At 38.6% G+C, this 13,161-nt stretch overlaps 1 protein-coding gene across 2 annotated transcripts in view; it reads right to left on the bottom strand.

Annotated features, from left to right (window-relative positions):
- Window positions 1-2,904: 2,904 nt before the first annotated feature.
- lmbrd1 (LMBR1 domain containing 1) overlaps window positions 2,905-13,161 on the bottom strand; it is a 58,825-nt gene continuing 48,568 nt past the window's right edge. The window contains exons 15-17 of one of the 2 annotated variants that reach the window (XM_054798040.1): window positions 7,792-7,883; window positions 6,689-6,818; window positions 2,905-6,654 (exon numbers count right to left, since the gene is read on the bottom strand). In XM_054798040.1, the coding sequence (XP_054654015.1) occupies window positions 6,708-6,818; window positions 7,792-7,883 (203 nt within the window). In that variant the 3' untranslated portion in view covers window positions 2,905-6,654; window positions 6,689-6,707. Of the gene's footprint in view, window positions 6,819-7,791; window positions 7,884-13,161 lie in introns of both variants that reach the window. The other variant, XM_054798039.1, reaches the window with a different exon arrangement.

The raw sequence follows: 13,161 nt of genomic DNA, 5'->3' as shown, positions 1-13,161 counted from the left end.
CTTCAGACGTGGTGTCAACTTTATGCTCTTTCTTCACTTACTTTCTCACTACCAGGAAGAACTGTTCATTTTAGCTCCCTGGCCAACACACCAGTGTGCTTTTTGCCCGCTTTACCAGCAAAAATTCCCCAGGAGCCACTTCAGCTTTATGGGTATTTTTTTTTTACCCAAATTGTCACTTGTTCATGTTCCAACCAATCTTAACGTTGCATCTCCTTCAGTCTTTGCAATAGACTCACTTTTTTTTGGCTCATCTTCCCAGCAACAAAAACTACTTAAACTGTGCCTACAGAGCAGACGTGGCATCTGTAAAGCTGGAGTTTCAAAAGAAAACTAATATGCATTTTCAGTGTTTCAAGTTAGAGGAATGTTAGTGAGGCAGATTTAATACGATTTTAGAGTGGATTTGTTCCCCATTTACCCTTACAGGTGTGACGGAGGCTTTAATACATTATTTGAAAATCTTGTACGTAAGCAACCTATAAAACAAGGGTGTCCAAACTTTTCCCACCGAGGGCCGCGTACGGTAAAACCAAAGAACACACGGGCCACTTTGATATTTTACATTTTGTAAACCAACCCATGTAGATATGTTTTGTTTCATATTTTAAGTTTGATAATTTTGTTTTGTTCTCATGGTATTACGACTTTATGCTTGTAAAACAATTTTTTTCTGTTGATATTATGACTTTATTGTAATATTTTGTAAAATTACTGCACCTTCTTACACTTCTGTTTTTGTTTTTGTTAGTTTTCTTGTTTAATTGTATTTTTAAAATGTGTCGAGGGACGATAAAAACACAGCCGCCGGCCGCAAATGGCTCCCCGGGCCGCACTTTGGACACCCCTGCTATAAAAACACGACACAAAAATGCATTCATAGTAGTAGTTCTATAGCTCTATGTCTATGTAGCTCTATATTCTACAGCACTTCATTACCATAGCCAACAGTTTTTCCCTCCAACTCATGTCAGGTGCTTGTGTAACTGTGATGCCACCGGATTCATTTCACAAATACACACAGTTTGTGCAAAATAAGACAAATAGTCCAATATGCAATACAAACGTTATAGAAACAGTGCCATATTTAATGTTTACAACCAATAATCACTAAAAAATAACTCCAATCTGAGCTAGCAAGCGTGTTGCTGTGCGAAGCACATCATTCCTTGCCCTCCGATATCATTATCGTCAGAAAAAAACTATACTGATATGAACTGATATCTAATTTTTATGCCAATATCGGCTGATGATATTATTGGACATCCCTACTATTAATGGCCGTTATTATTTTTTCCAACCATCACTAGGGGGCTAGCCACGTGAAAGCGTTTTCAGGTCTTTGTATTGTACTTTACAGGTCGAAACAGTATTTTATCATTTAAGCCTATGTCCACACGGAAAGGCGTTCAGAGTGACCTGAAAAGGTTTTTTTTTTTTTTAAACGGTTTCTAGAGGGGGGAAATCTGGACACGCCGGCTTGGCGTTGAGGCGTAGCCAAGTCATTAACGATGACGTCACACCTCCGCCGCCTCTTCACGTCACCAGAAGTGAGCTTTGAAGACAAACCAAACATAATATCTGAATATTTCGACGGACATGACTCACCTCAGTAGACATTCTCCTCATTTTGTTGTCTTATACTCCATAATGACTGGCAGACGTAATTCCACTTCTCCGAAGCGGAAGACGAAGTATTTATGCGCGTTTGTTCTTTCTTCTTCTATGGCTGGACTGTCACGTGGCTCCGTCTGCGTGCCTGTTCACAGTGCATTCAAAAGACCCACTGTAGACACCTACTAGTGTCTGCTATTAAGTACATATGAAAGAACCCACCTGGTCGCTATGTGAGGGAAATATTTTATAAATATACTAAAGTAATGAGTCCACTTGAGTGGATTGTTCATGTTCGGTCCAATAAGGGATGCATTTGTGCTCACTCTCTCTTGCATTGATTATAGTTCGTACTTGAAAGGGTTCTGGTTTTCTGGTTTCAAATAGAATTGGTATTTAAACAGATGTATCCATCGTGCTGCTCACATTTTGACATCATTAGACCAAGACCACACCTAACGATTCATCAGCAGTACCTTGAGGGAATGTGGCAGCCTGTAATCTGTTGCGGTGCCTTCAGGGTCAGGTTATTGTACTAATTCCAAGGCAAGAACATGTAGAAAAAACAACAACTTGTGTTTTGAGGGAGCTAAGATATACAATAACACACACACACACTAAACGGTACACTTGCAGTAACCCCTTTATCACGACAGCGCCATCTCCTGGTCATGGCCATTACGGTTTTTTTCAGACTCACCCTAACTTCCTGTAGCATTTCAACTTTTCTTTTTGTAGTATTACAATTCTGAAACATTTAAATTAAAATGTATTTATTTTCATTAACACATTCTATATTTTGCCATAACATTTTCATAAATTATATTAAATAAAAAACCATATTCACACATAAAGCTTTTTTCTGTAACCCTACAAATACTTTCATTTCAAATTTTAAAAATGCATTCCTATTCAATATTGCAAAAATACTAAAATATTACAGTTTTCCCCCTAATTTCAATGCAGTTTTAGTTTAATAAAATAGATAAAAATATAGGTAGTCATACCTATATTTAACCCTAAAATATTTTTGTTTCAAACCAAAAATACATTCATATTACATATTTGTATTAAAAATATAGTTTTGCCATAATTTCAATGAAGTTGTTTGTTTCATACCTTCAATAGATATATATAGCATATATGAATTATATATTTTTTTCAAATAACCCTGAAATATTTCATTTACAAACCAAAAATACCTTTAAATTTAATTTTTGTTTAAAATAATTTTGGCCATAATTTCAATGAAGTTTTAGTTTATAATAAATAAAAAGTCATAAATGACATATTTTCCAAGTAAACCTAAAATGTCACTTTAAAATCCAAATATATATATATTTTTTGCTCTGATTAAACATAGCATACAATATTTTGTGACATATTTTGTCATGATGTCTTTTGGGTATTGTATTTTCATAAACTATAATATAAAGGTTAAAAAAAGGCTTACTGTAGCATTCCTGTTTTTAAAATGAATGTGCATATGATTGAATTAGTACATGCTAATAATTGATTAGCATGCTATCATCGTATACTGTCTACAGAATCAACAATGTAGATTTGTTTACACATTGAATCATTCACTAATAGAAGGATTTTTGAGAAGACCGTGAGCAAATGTGAGTCCAGAGTTGCTGAGCTAAGGCGGCGTGCCCTTGAGAACACGTGCTAGCCGTGTTATTTGCGTGTTACTAAATGGAGCTGTGGCGTGAGTGGCACCTCCCTCCAGGCTGCTTGAACGCACTAAACCCAGTCCAAGTGTGAATCAACACAATCACACTGATCCTGCGTCACTCTCCTCCCACGGGCGGCGCTTTGTCGCCAGCCTGTGAGGAGAGTTCAAACCTGCGGACACACTGCAGGCCATGTTACGACCGCTGCACACATACACGCTGCACGACCACGTCACGCAAGAGGAAATGACTAAAAAAAACAACCTCTTGCATCATGGGGCTGATTTCGTTTTTTATTCTCTTTTTTAGGTGTTTGTTTTGTCTGAGCAACAACACGATATTCATTTTTCTTCTTTAAAAAAAAGAATTTAACACATTTTAGGGAATTGCTAGGGCAAGTATCCCAATATCCAAAGCCAATCTAGCTGAGGTGTTTAGGTCAAATAGGTCAAAGGTTGTTTGCTGTCTGCGTTTTCTCCAAAATTACCAATTTTGTTCCATCTTTGTCTGAGCAAGAGTCCCATTCATTTGGCACTCCATCCAGCATGGGATGACCAAACAGGTCAAATCCACATTATTTGGGGTTTGTACTGTGTGTGTTTTCCCTTTCTTTTAAACTAGTGCATTCCCTTTTACATCTATTTTTTTGTTTTTATCCATTTGGCCTTATCTGTTTCTTTTTTAATGGATTTCTTTATCTTTTTTCTCTGTTTTTTTTTATTTTTTCTAAGCTATTTCATTCTTTTTTTCTTTCTGTTTCTGTCTTTTTCATCTTATTTCTCTCTTTTTCCCTATTTCTTTTTCATCTATTTGTCTTTTAGATTGTTTTATCTACTCTTTTGATCATTTGTCTGTCTTTCTGTACCATTTCTCTGATCTCTTTTTTCTATCATTGTCATTATCACACCCTTTTGTAACCTAATTTCTATTTATTTCTTTTTTTAAATGCATTTCTTCCTTCCTTATCAATGTCAAACTTTCAAGGAGAATTAATTGCGTGTTGAGCAAGAACCCCCATGTTGTATCACTGGTGGAGGCCAGGGTCAAGGGTCACATGTTTGTGAGAGGTACTCCGGTTTCCTCCCACATTCCAAAAACATGCATGTTAGGTTAATTGGAGACTCTAAATTGTCCATAGGTATGAATGTGAGTGTGAATGGTTGTTTGTCTATATGTGCCCTGCCATTGGCTGGCGACCAGTCCAGCGTGTATCCCGCCTCTCGGCCAAAGTCAGCTGGGATAGGCTCCAGCATGCCCCCAAGACCCTAATGAGGATAAGCAACATAGAAAATGCATGGATGGATTTTAAACTTTTCATCCAAACACACACCTTTGACCGAAAGACATGAGACACCTCAAACATCGCAGAGATTTTCGAGCTCCGATCCCGTCCCCCGACCCAAGCTGCCTGAAGTTAATCAGTCACTCAGCCTTCAACCTGTTCAACCGATTTACCATTCCCAGCATCCTATTCATCTTGCAAGATCGCTAACAAGCCTGACGTTTAGGAATGCTTAGGAATTTCCCCAAAAGCAATCACTTTCATGACAGTCTCAGTTTTTTTAACCCTCCTTATTTTTCACGTTTGTAAGAATTACCTAAACGATAACATAGGAGGGAAGGAAAAGATTTATTTTTTTTGGCTCCTGGCTTGTTTAGCTTATTAGCGAGTGAGCGGGGGCGGCACGCGGTGTCATTATAAGCTACCTGAAAGAGGCCTGGCACAACAGTGGTGACAAGGTACGTATGCTCCACTAATCAAACAATTACGCCCTGAACATTTCATGCTAATCTGCTGCAGACAAGCATGTTGAGTGCTTATATACTCTAATCCAAGGATGGATGTATTTAACTGTCACTTTCATTTTGATATATATCCATGATAAGCGGGGAGAGACACTTCATTATCCCACACAGGATTTGGAATTGAGGATACATATATAAACCGGCCGGAACATTAGGAACACCTTCTAAGCTTTATCAACCCTTTAGAAGAATGAATGCGATTTGAAGGAGATTTCCAGAAGCATTTATTTATTTCGATACAAGTACCATTCGATACTGGACACGACGATGTCACTTGGCGACTCTATGGATCATTTGTCTTCAGGAAAAAAGGGCTTAGTTCATCATAATGGAGCGTGTGTGCGTTGCAGTCATGTGTGCCCATCATAGTCGTACTGTATATGTACATGAGGCACTTTCCCATCAGATTGTTTTCAAAATTAGCATTTGTTTTGAATTAAAAGTAATTATAAAAGATAAAAAACAACTAAGAAATTCAGTGCCAGTTTTGCAAAACACAGTGTTTTTAATAAATTTAGGGATTATTCAATGGATTTTTATTTTTTTGTCTTGCAATGAGAAGAGTTCATGAAATGTGGCGTGAAACCGCCAAAAGGTCAGGTGCACACGTTCAGGTACTCGCACCGTGACATGATAATACTTCAAAGTAAGAGGGGAATTAAATAGCAATGTACAGCATTTCATTCAGACAGATGTGTCTTACAGCAGTCACCACACACGTGTTTTTGGAAGCATTACCAGAGCACATGAGAAGCCATCTAAAGCAGTGATTCTCAACTGGTCTGGCCCCCTCCTCCCCCCAAAAGTGGTGTATTTACCCAATGTCTCTGAACGCACCTCGCTCACGTCTGTGCTACTCGCTTGCTGCTCCACAACGAGGTGCGTGCATGATTATGAGCAACTTGGCCAAGCTTGAGCGGGAGGGGAAGGACATCGAGTATGACACACAGCCACACCGCCTTTACGTGTGCTGGATTCCGCCCACAATGAAGACTCACAGGTGCAGTTTCACACCCGGTTCAATCTACTGACCCAGGCAGAGAGGGTGTCTACTGAACAAATGAGCCTCCTATTACTATTAAACGTACCGAAAAAATTTGTATATTTTGAATTGTACTTTTTGTTTATCTCAAGCGTTGAATGAGAGCAACCGGACTATAAGAAGTTTTAGTTGAAACATTTCCGCAATTTGGGTCACCACTCGTCATTGAGGGGCGATGGTGTGTCCCGCAGCCAAACCAGTTGACAAGCACTGATCTAAAAGGGTCTGAGCCTCACTTATGAATTCATGTTTATTGTAACAATTCATTGTCATAATTCATTGAGTATATATATGTCAATGTGAAGGATGTGCATGGTATACATTGGGTCTGAGTCCATTTTACAGTATATAGTATAAACTTTGTCTCAGTTCCTCTGTTTGTGGTATCACTGCCTGGAAGCTGAATAAAATAAACAGAGGCAAATTAATGACATGCCAAATTGTACTCTGAAGCCCCCTCCCTTAAGTTATGGCTGGATGTGCAGATCTGTGCGAGCGTGTGTGTGTGTGTGTGTGTGTGTGTGTGTGTGTGTGTGTGTGTGTGTGTGTGCGTCCTAGAATATTGAACCTCAGTGCACATATTCATCATCGCTGACGTCTGAGTCATCGGCTTCCACTTCGCCTTCAATCACAGACTTCTTCCCTCGGCAGCACGACACCACCAGCCCGATGAGGAACACCTACATCATCACATGTAAAGCACACGTCACGTAGGTGCTTTCAATGCATTGGTATCACATCACATCATGAGGGCGCGTGTTGGCTGCTGATTGGTTGTTGTTGTTTTTTTTAATATCAATATGTTGCAGTTATGTTCATCTTTGGATTGCACAAATACATGCCCCCCCCCAAAAAATGTGACTTGTAGTCCACTGCGACTTATGTTTTTTTTCTTCTTCATTGTGCATTTTTGGCTGGTGTGACTTTGTACTCCACAGCGACTCATAGTCATTTAGGGGAGTGCGTACGCAACCACTAAACATTGTAAGCTGGAACTGAGGACCACCCGTAGTGTTTATGTAAATGTACCAACAGTAACGTAACTCAATGTACACGGTGGGAGACACCCACAAAGTAACCCACAGGGCATTTTCCAATTGTTTATGATACTGATATTTGAATATGTACCATAAACATTTAGTGTATTGACCCAAAAGTAAGACCACACTGAATATAAAATTATTGAAAATCTTTTTCAAGATTTTTAAGGCAACGTTAATGCTTTTATTAATTATTATTATGAATTATTATTTTTGAATTATAAGTTCAAAAACTGGGAATTTGCAATAAAAAGGATATATTTCTTTGGTGCTTGACAGTTGTTTGATGACTGTTTCATGGATTACCATTAACTTAAAATTTGCTTCAAAAACTAACTTTGGGTACCAGGCGTTTGTGAATGCCAGGAAGAAAAGCTCTGACTCACTTGGGGAGAAATGGTTTGACACCACCTGCTGATTTGCATGTAAAATATGTCTAGAAACCAAATAAAAGATGATAGGTAATACCCAAAATACCCCTAAGATGCGTGTTACTAGGCTGCTCACACATGACACATGATAAATAACATGAATAATCTCGTCATTTGTAATGTTTTGCTTGTTTTGTTGTTAACAGGACTGGAGGTCAAGGACTCCATCTCGTTGGACTTACCCCAATAAAGGCCCAGTTACCAAAGTAGTAGATGGTACTGAAGAACCAAAACTTGTGAAGGAAAATATACGATCTTGTCACAATGCACTGGTCTGGAAAAACAAAAACACACACACACACACCCCAAAATGTTATATTAAATACTCACACGTTTGTTATTTAACGCACTGATTTTCATGTGCCAAATACACACATTGCAAGTTACAAAAATTCCCATTTTGGAATGTCTAATTTACTACACATAAAAGACATGTTTTTTTTCTTAAATTAGCAATATACAGTCGGAAAAGCAAAGGGAAATCCATTTCTTGTCCAATGTATGTAAAAGCAGATGTGTAAGTATAAGATAAGAGCACATCATGTTTTGGACTATACAAGTGTTATACAGCTGTGTTACGGTTGGGTGTTTATTCAGAGATAATCCCAACACTGGCTATACTTGACTAAGCCGCAACTACTTAAGAGGAATGTATTGGCCTGTTCTGTTAATGGAAGTAAAAAAGACAAGCAGGCCTTGGAAAAGAGGAAACTTGTGTCTGTGTCAACATGAATGCAGCGTCAAACACGTGAATGCGCCAAGAGAGGTCACGGTTCCACACTGAAAACATACAAGCATGGTTTAAAGCACTCACGTCACCAAAACATGTTCATCTTGTTATTGTTGCCACGAAAAATAACATTGAAAGGCACATTTCATGTGTTAGACGTGTGCACAGATGTTGACGTATTTACACTTTTCAGCACTGAAACGAGTCTTCTTCCGGAGATTGGAGAAGGAGGAGGTAGTGACAGTTCCTCAATAACACTCCCGCCCGGAATTACTCATGGAATACATTGTTTACATATTGTTGTGCCACGTTTTTGATTGATTTTCTGTTGGTCTTACATGTTTTTTGATATATGCCCGCTTGATGTGTGGCAGGCTTTTGCTGGAACATTCCAGGATAGTGAGTCTGTTCACTTTGCCAAAAGACGCCGTTCGCCCCATCAGATTCTTCAGTCTTGTATTTCAGCACATTTGGAGGACAGTTGTTTTGATACTGCGCCTCAGATAAAAGCAAAGTTTGGGACTGAACTACCATCAGCTGTCCTGACTTTCTTCCACCCAGCTTGGGGGAAACACAAGCACTGACGGAGATGGAAGCGAACAAAAAGTCAAAAACCCAGAAGACCAACCGTGGAAAAGCATGAAAAGGTGGCAGTAAGTAAATCCAAATTTTTTTTGTAATATATATATTCTATGATTCTTCGTGATATGTCTATGAATCTTAGAATAGTATTATGGGTTTTCAAGCCAAAATTGAAAGGCAACATCAACAGCAATCGCTGGTCACTCAACTTGTATTTTGCAGTCGATCTGTCAGTAAGTAAATCCAATTTTTTTCCTACTAGATATATTCTACGAATCTTAGAATAATAACATGGATTTTCATGCCAATTTTTAAGGCTTGCTAAACAGTGATCGCTGGTCACTCGTCTTGTATCTTGCAGTCTGCATAGAGCTGTCAGTGTCCAATAACTGTCAGTCCAACAACATACCTGTAGTGGCCGATTTTTTAACGTGTGTTTTATCCTACTCATCATAACACAATATCAGTGAATGTTATTGTGTTACTGTTGTGAATATTTTTGCTTTATTACTTTGGCTTTGTTGGGCATCTAAGGCTGTGTTTTGTCTCTCAACGTGACATCATAGCCAAGGTTCAGAAAACCTCAGCTGGGCGGCGTGCAATATTCACGTTAATTTCATTCGTATTTCACACTATTTTATAGTTGTTTACTGGCGGATGGCAACAGTACGATAACAATGTTTTACATGAACTGGATATTTTCCTGCACGAAGCGCAAGGCGCAGGTGCAGCTTGTTTTTGCCGGCGTTTATCGGTTTGTGTTCAAAATAACTTAAAAAGTTCAAAATGGATTTGAATGAAGTTTTCAGGAATTCTCCAAACTGTGATATGGAAGAACCGATTAAATTTTGGGGGTGATCCGGATCACCGTCTGAATACAGGAATTTTTTAACATAACAAGGTAGGACCATTTTTGGCATTTGTGCATATAACAGAAAAATGTTCAGAGCACTTGGGGAAAAATATACAGGACATGTTTCCAACAGGTTCTAGAAAATATCAAAGACTGATCCAGATAATGGAATAATTCCGGATACTATGATCAACAATATGAAAAAAAGGGGGAAATTTTGAATTTTTGGAAAGATAACAAATGAAGCAATAAACATGCAACAAACACCATTATACATAGCCAGGACACTGCAGAATGTTGAGTGTGCCAACGGATTTGTTGTATCTTCAAAAGCTACGGAGCTTGAGCCAAAAGAAAACCACCATTACGGAAAATGCGATTTTTGTGAATAACTACTGAACTAATATTGATATCATTATGAATCCCACTGCAAATGGTATGTTTTCATGGTCAAGGAGTCTAAATATGTATATAAAATAAATGTAGGACTAATATTTATGGTATACATCACAATATGGGGGGGGGACTATTACGGTTTATGTTGTTAGTTTTCTTTTTTCAAACTTTTCTGGTGACATGAGCACTTTGTTAATATAATATTATCCAAATAACTGATTTGAAAGTTACTACTGCACACAACTATGAAGAGCAACGGTACACTTTGTTCCAACAGGGTCGCCATGGCAACGAGAAACCGTACAAACTGACTGCAAGATGATATTCTAATTTTAATGTAAATGGTGGGGGTTCATCTGATGTATATTCCTTTTGATGAAATGATAAGATATATAAAGAGTTGCTATGGAAACAATTGTAGTTGCTTTGGCACTGAGGGGACATCATTGTGAATATAAAAGGCAAACAGTGGAGAAAGACACACGACTTAAAAAAAAATATATACATCTATCGCTGCCTCGGGAGCGACTCTTTGATTCATAGCAAATAATGTTTTGACAGGATAATTCTATTGATCTGATCTGGGGAAAATATTCTTAAGATGATCCAACCGCCTTTTGGTGAAGGGACCTTGGCAGGCATATGTGAAAAGATCACCAGGATCATGAAAACACCGCAAAGAAAAAAAATTGTACTCCCTGAACAGCATGCAGTAGACTTTGCCATGCTCACTGAAAAAATAACATCCTCAACATACACTGAAATACACCGCCGATCGAGGTTGTGTCATTTCTGGCAAGATGAATTGCATGGTCTGTGGCTGTTTGACATCTGTAGCATTGGCGCTAACCCTCCATGACACCATTACATGGCTCCTAACACTGCTTGAACTCCATGAAGAGCACAATGAGACTTCTATTGAGCTAGGAGGCGTCATTGGAGTAAATCGCATCAGATTATCATCTACCTCTAAACTTGAATGCTGCACTTCGCCCCCAATGGGTGTTTACCTTTTTCTTTGGATTATTTTGACACTTATACCAAAGAAGGAGCAGCCTCAACAAGGAGAAGAATACTGTATGTGTATGCCACATGTACAGTACCAATTTTACGACAGTACATGTAGAGCTGAATGAGAAAGTGTCTCCAACCTTCTGATTGTACATCAAGTAAATGAATATGTAAGAACCCTAAACTGCACACAGCAAATCCTTGCAGCGCAACAAAATAAAATCAAGCCTGAAATGTAAATGAAATAAACACCAAACAATTTATTCTGTACTGTTTTGTAATGCAAATCCGTGAGTGACAGGTGACAACAAGCGGTAACAACACAACGACAGACACTGCCCAGCCAATGACAAGATCCCGTTGGTACGTATTCTATTTTCAACAGAGCGTTACATAGTACATAGCAGGTTAGCGTATAGCTACTGGTGCAGGGGAGTTAAGGGAGCTAAATACTTGCTAACCCGTATTACGGCAAAAAGATAGGTAGTGCCACATCCACTCACCAAGCTAAAGTAAAAATAGAAGGTCTTAGGTGGACTGGAAGGTGGACTGGCTGTCGCGAGTATGTGGGAACAGAAGAACAAGAGTTGAATATGGGTGAGATTTTTTCTTTTTGGAATGTGAAAGGGTGCTGTGAGCCAGTTTTCTGAGTGCAAAGTGTGGACTGAATGTGTGGCTTAACCGTACATGTGATAGTGGCATGTTCTCATTTTGATGGCCGGACTTACCGAAAATAGGAAGTGTTAGGCCAAGTTTGCCCAAGTGATGCAGAAGAGACCGGAAGGTTGTTTTTTTTTTCAGTTGCTTTTGTTGTTTTTTTTTTTTTATTTACAGAAAAGTAAACGTATACAGCAAATGTGGCATCACTTTCAAGTACATTTCCAGAATTAAACAGTGCCAGAACAGGCTGCTGCAAAACAAAAAAAAATAAGGAAATAAAAGTATACATAATTAACAAAATAAATGGTAAAAAAGAAAGAAAAGAAATGGAAAATGAAACGGTAAACTAGGTGTTTCCTACAAGATACAGATCATTGTTTGGATGAGTTCCACGGCTTGTTTTGTCTGAGGTGGACAAAAAGGAAAGCTACATTGTGAAATACGCCTCACTGACCTTTTGAATCCACTCAAATACAAAATATCACAGAATGGAAATTGGACCACCTGAAGTTGTCAGGTTTTGGACAGGTGTGATACTACAAGTGTGCACGTCTGATGGCTCTCACAGAGATCCAAGGAATGCTCAGGTCGTTTGTGTGTACGCTCAGACACTTGAAACATTAGCGGGGACACCGATAAGACGCCCTGTTTTGTCATGTCTTATATTCAGGTTAATGCTGTAGGAGTGTCTGAGAATAGTCGACTAGTCGATGATTCAATTCAGAGGTGTCTGATTCAACTATCAATCTCTCCATCGAATCATAGAATGATTCATGTCATGTAATCAAGATTGTACCATCCTGACTATATGTGGGTGCTGCTCAGCATACATTTTTACATAGAATGCCTTTGTTTTTCTTATAAATATCCTATTTTGCTACAAAATCAGCCCAATTCATGTTAATGAATAATCGGAATTGACGTGTAAAAAGAGAACACTTTTATAAATACTTATATAAATGCTTACCATGCATTAATAAAATCACCCGCTTTAGTGACACAATCCAAAGGAGCTGAGGTGAGAAAGAGTGTCAACTATTTTATGAGGAGATTTTTTGATATCCCAAATCACAACCCGACTAACATCCTGAGCAAGACTATGTTTGACCTGCGCCACTAAAAAAAAAAATCAGAATAAAGGCTTATGAGAGCAGAGTTCCGAAGGTACGACAACAATCAGTTTTAACATTATCAGGCACCCGAGAGTGCCCGTCTATATTGATCCCAATGACTCACTATTTTCCTGGGCCATCTGCAGCTCTCCAGCTGCTCACCTGAACTCGCACAGCAGAGTGGGACATACAGATGGTTCACAACGGC

The sequence above is a fragment of the Dunckerocampus dactyliophorus genome, chromosome 14 (genome assembly GCF_027744805.1).
Source record: "Dunckerocampus dactyliophorus isolate RoL2022-P2 chromosome 14, RoL_Ddac_1.1, whole genome shotgun sequence".
Classification (NCBI taxonomy): Eukaryota; Metazoa; Chordata; class Actinopteri; order Syngnathiformes; family Syngnathidae; genus Dunckerocampus; species Dunckerocampus dactyliophorus.
The sequence above is the reverse complement of the archived record's forward strand: the minus strand, read 5'-3'. Positions and strand labels throughout refer to the sequence as shown.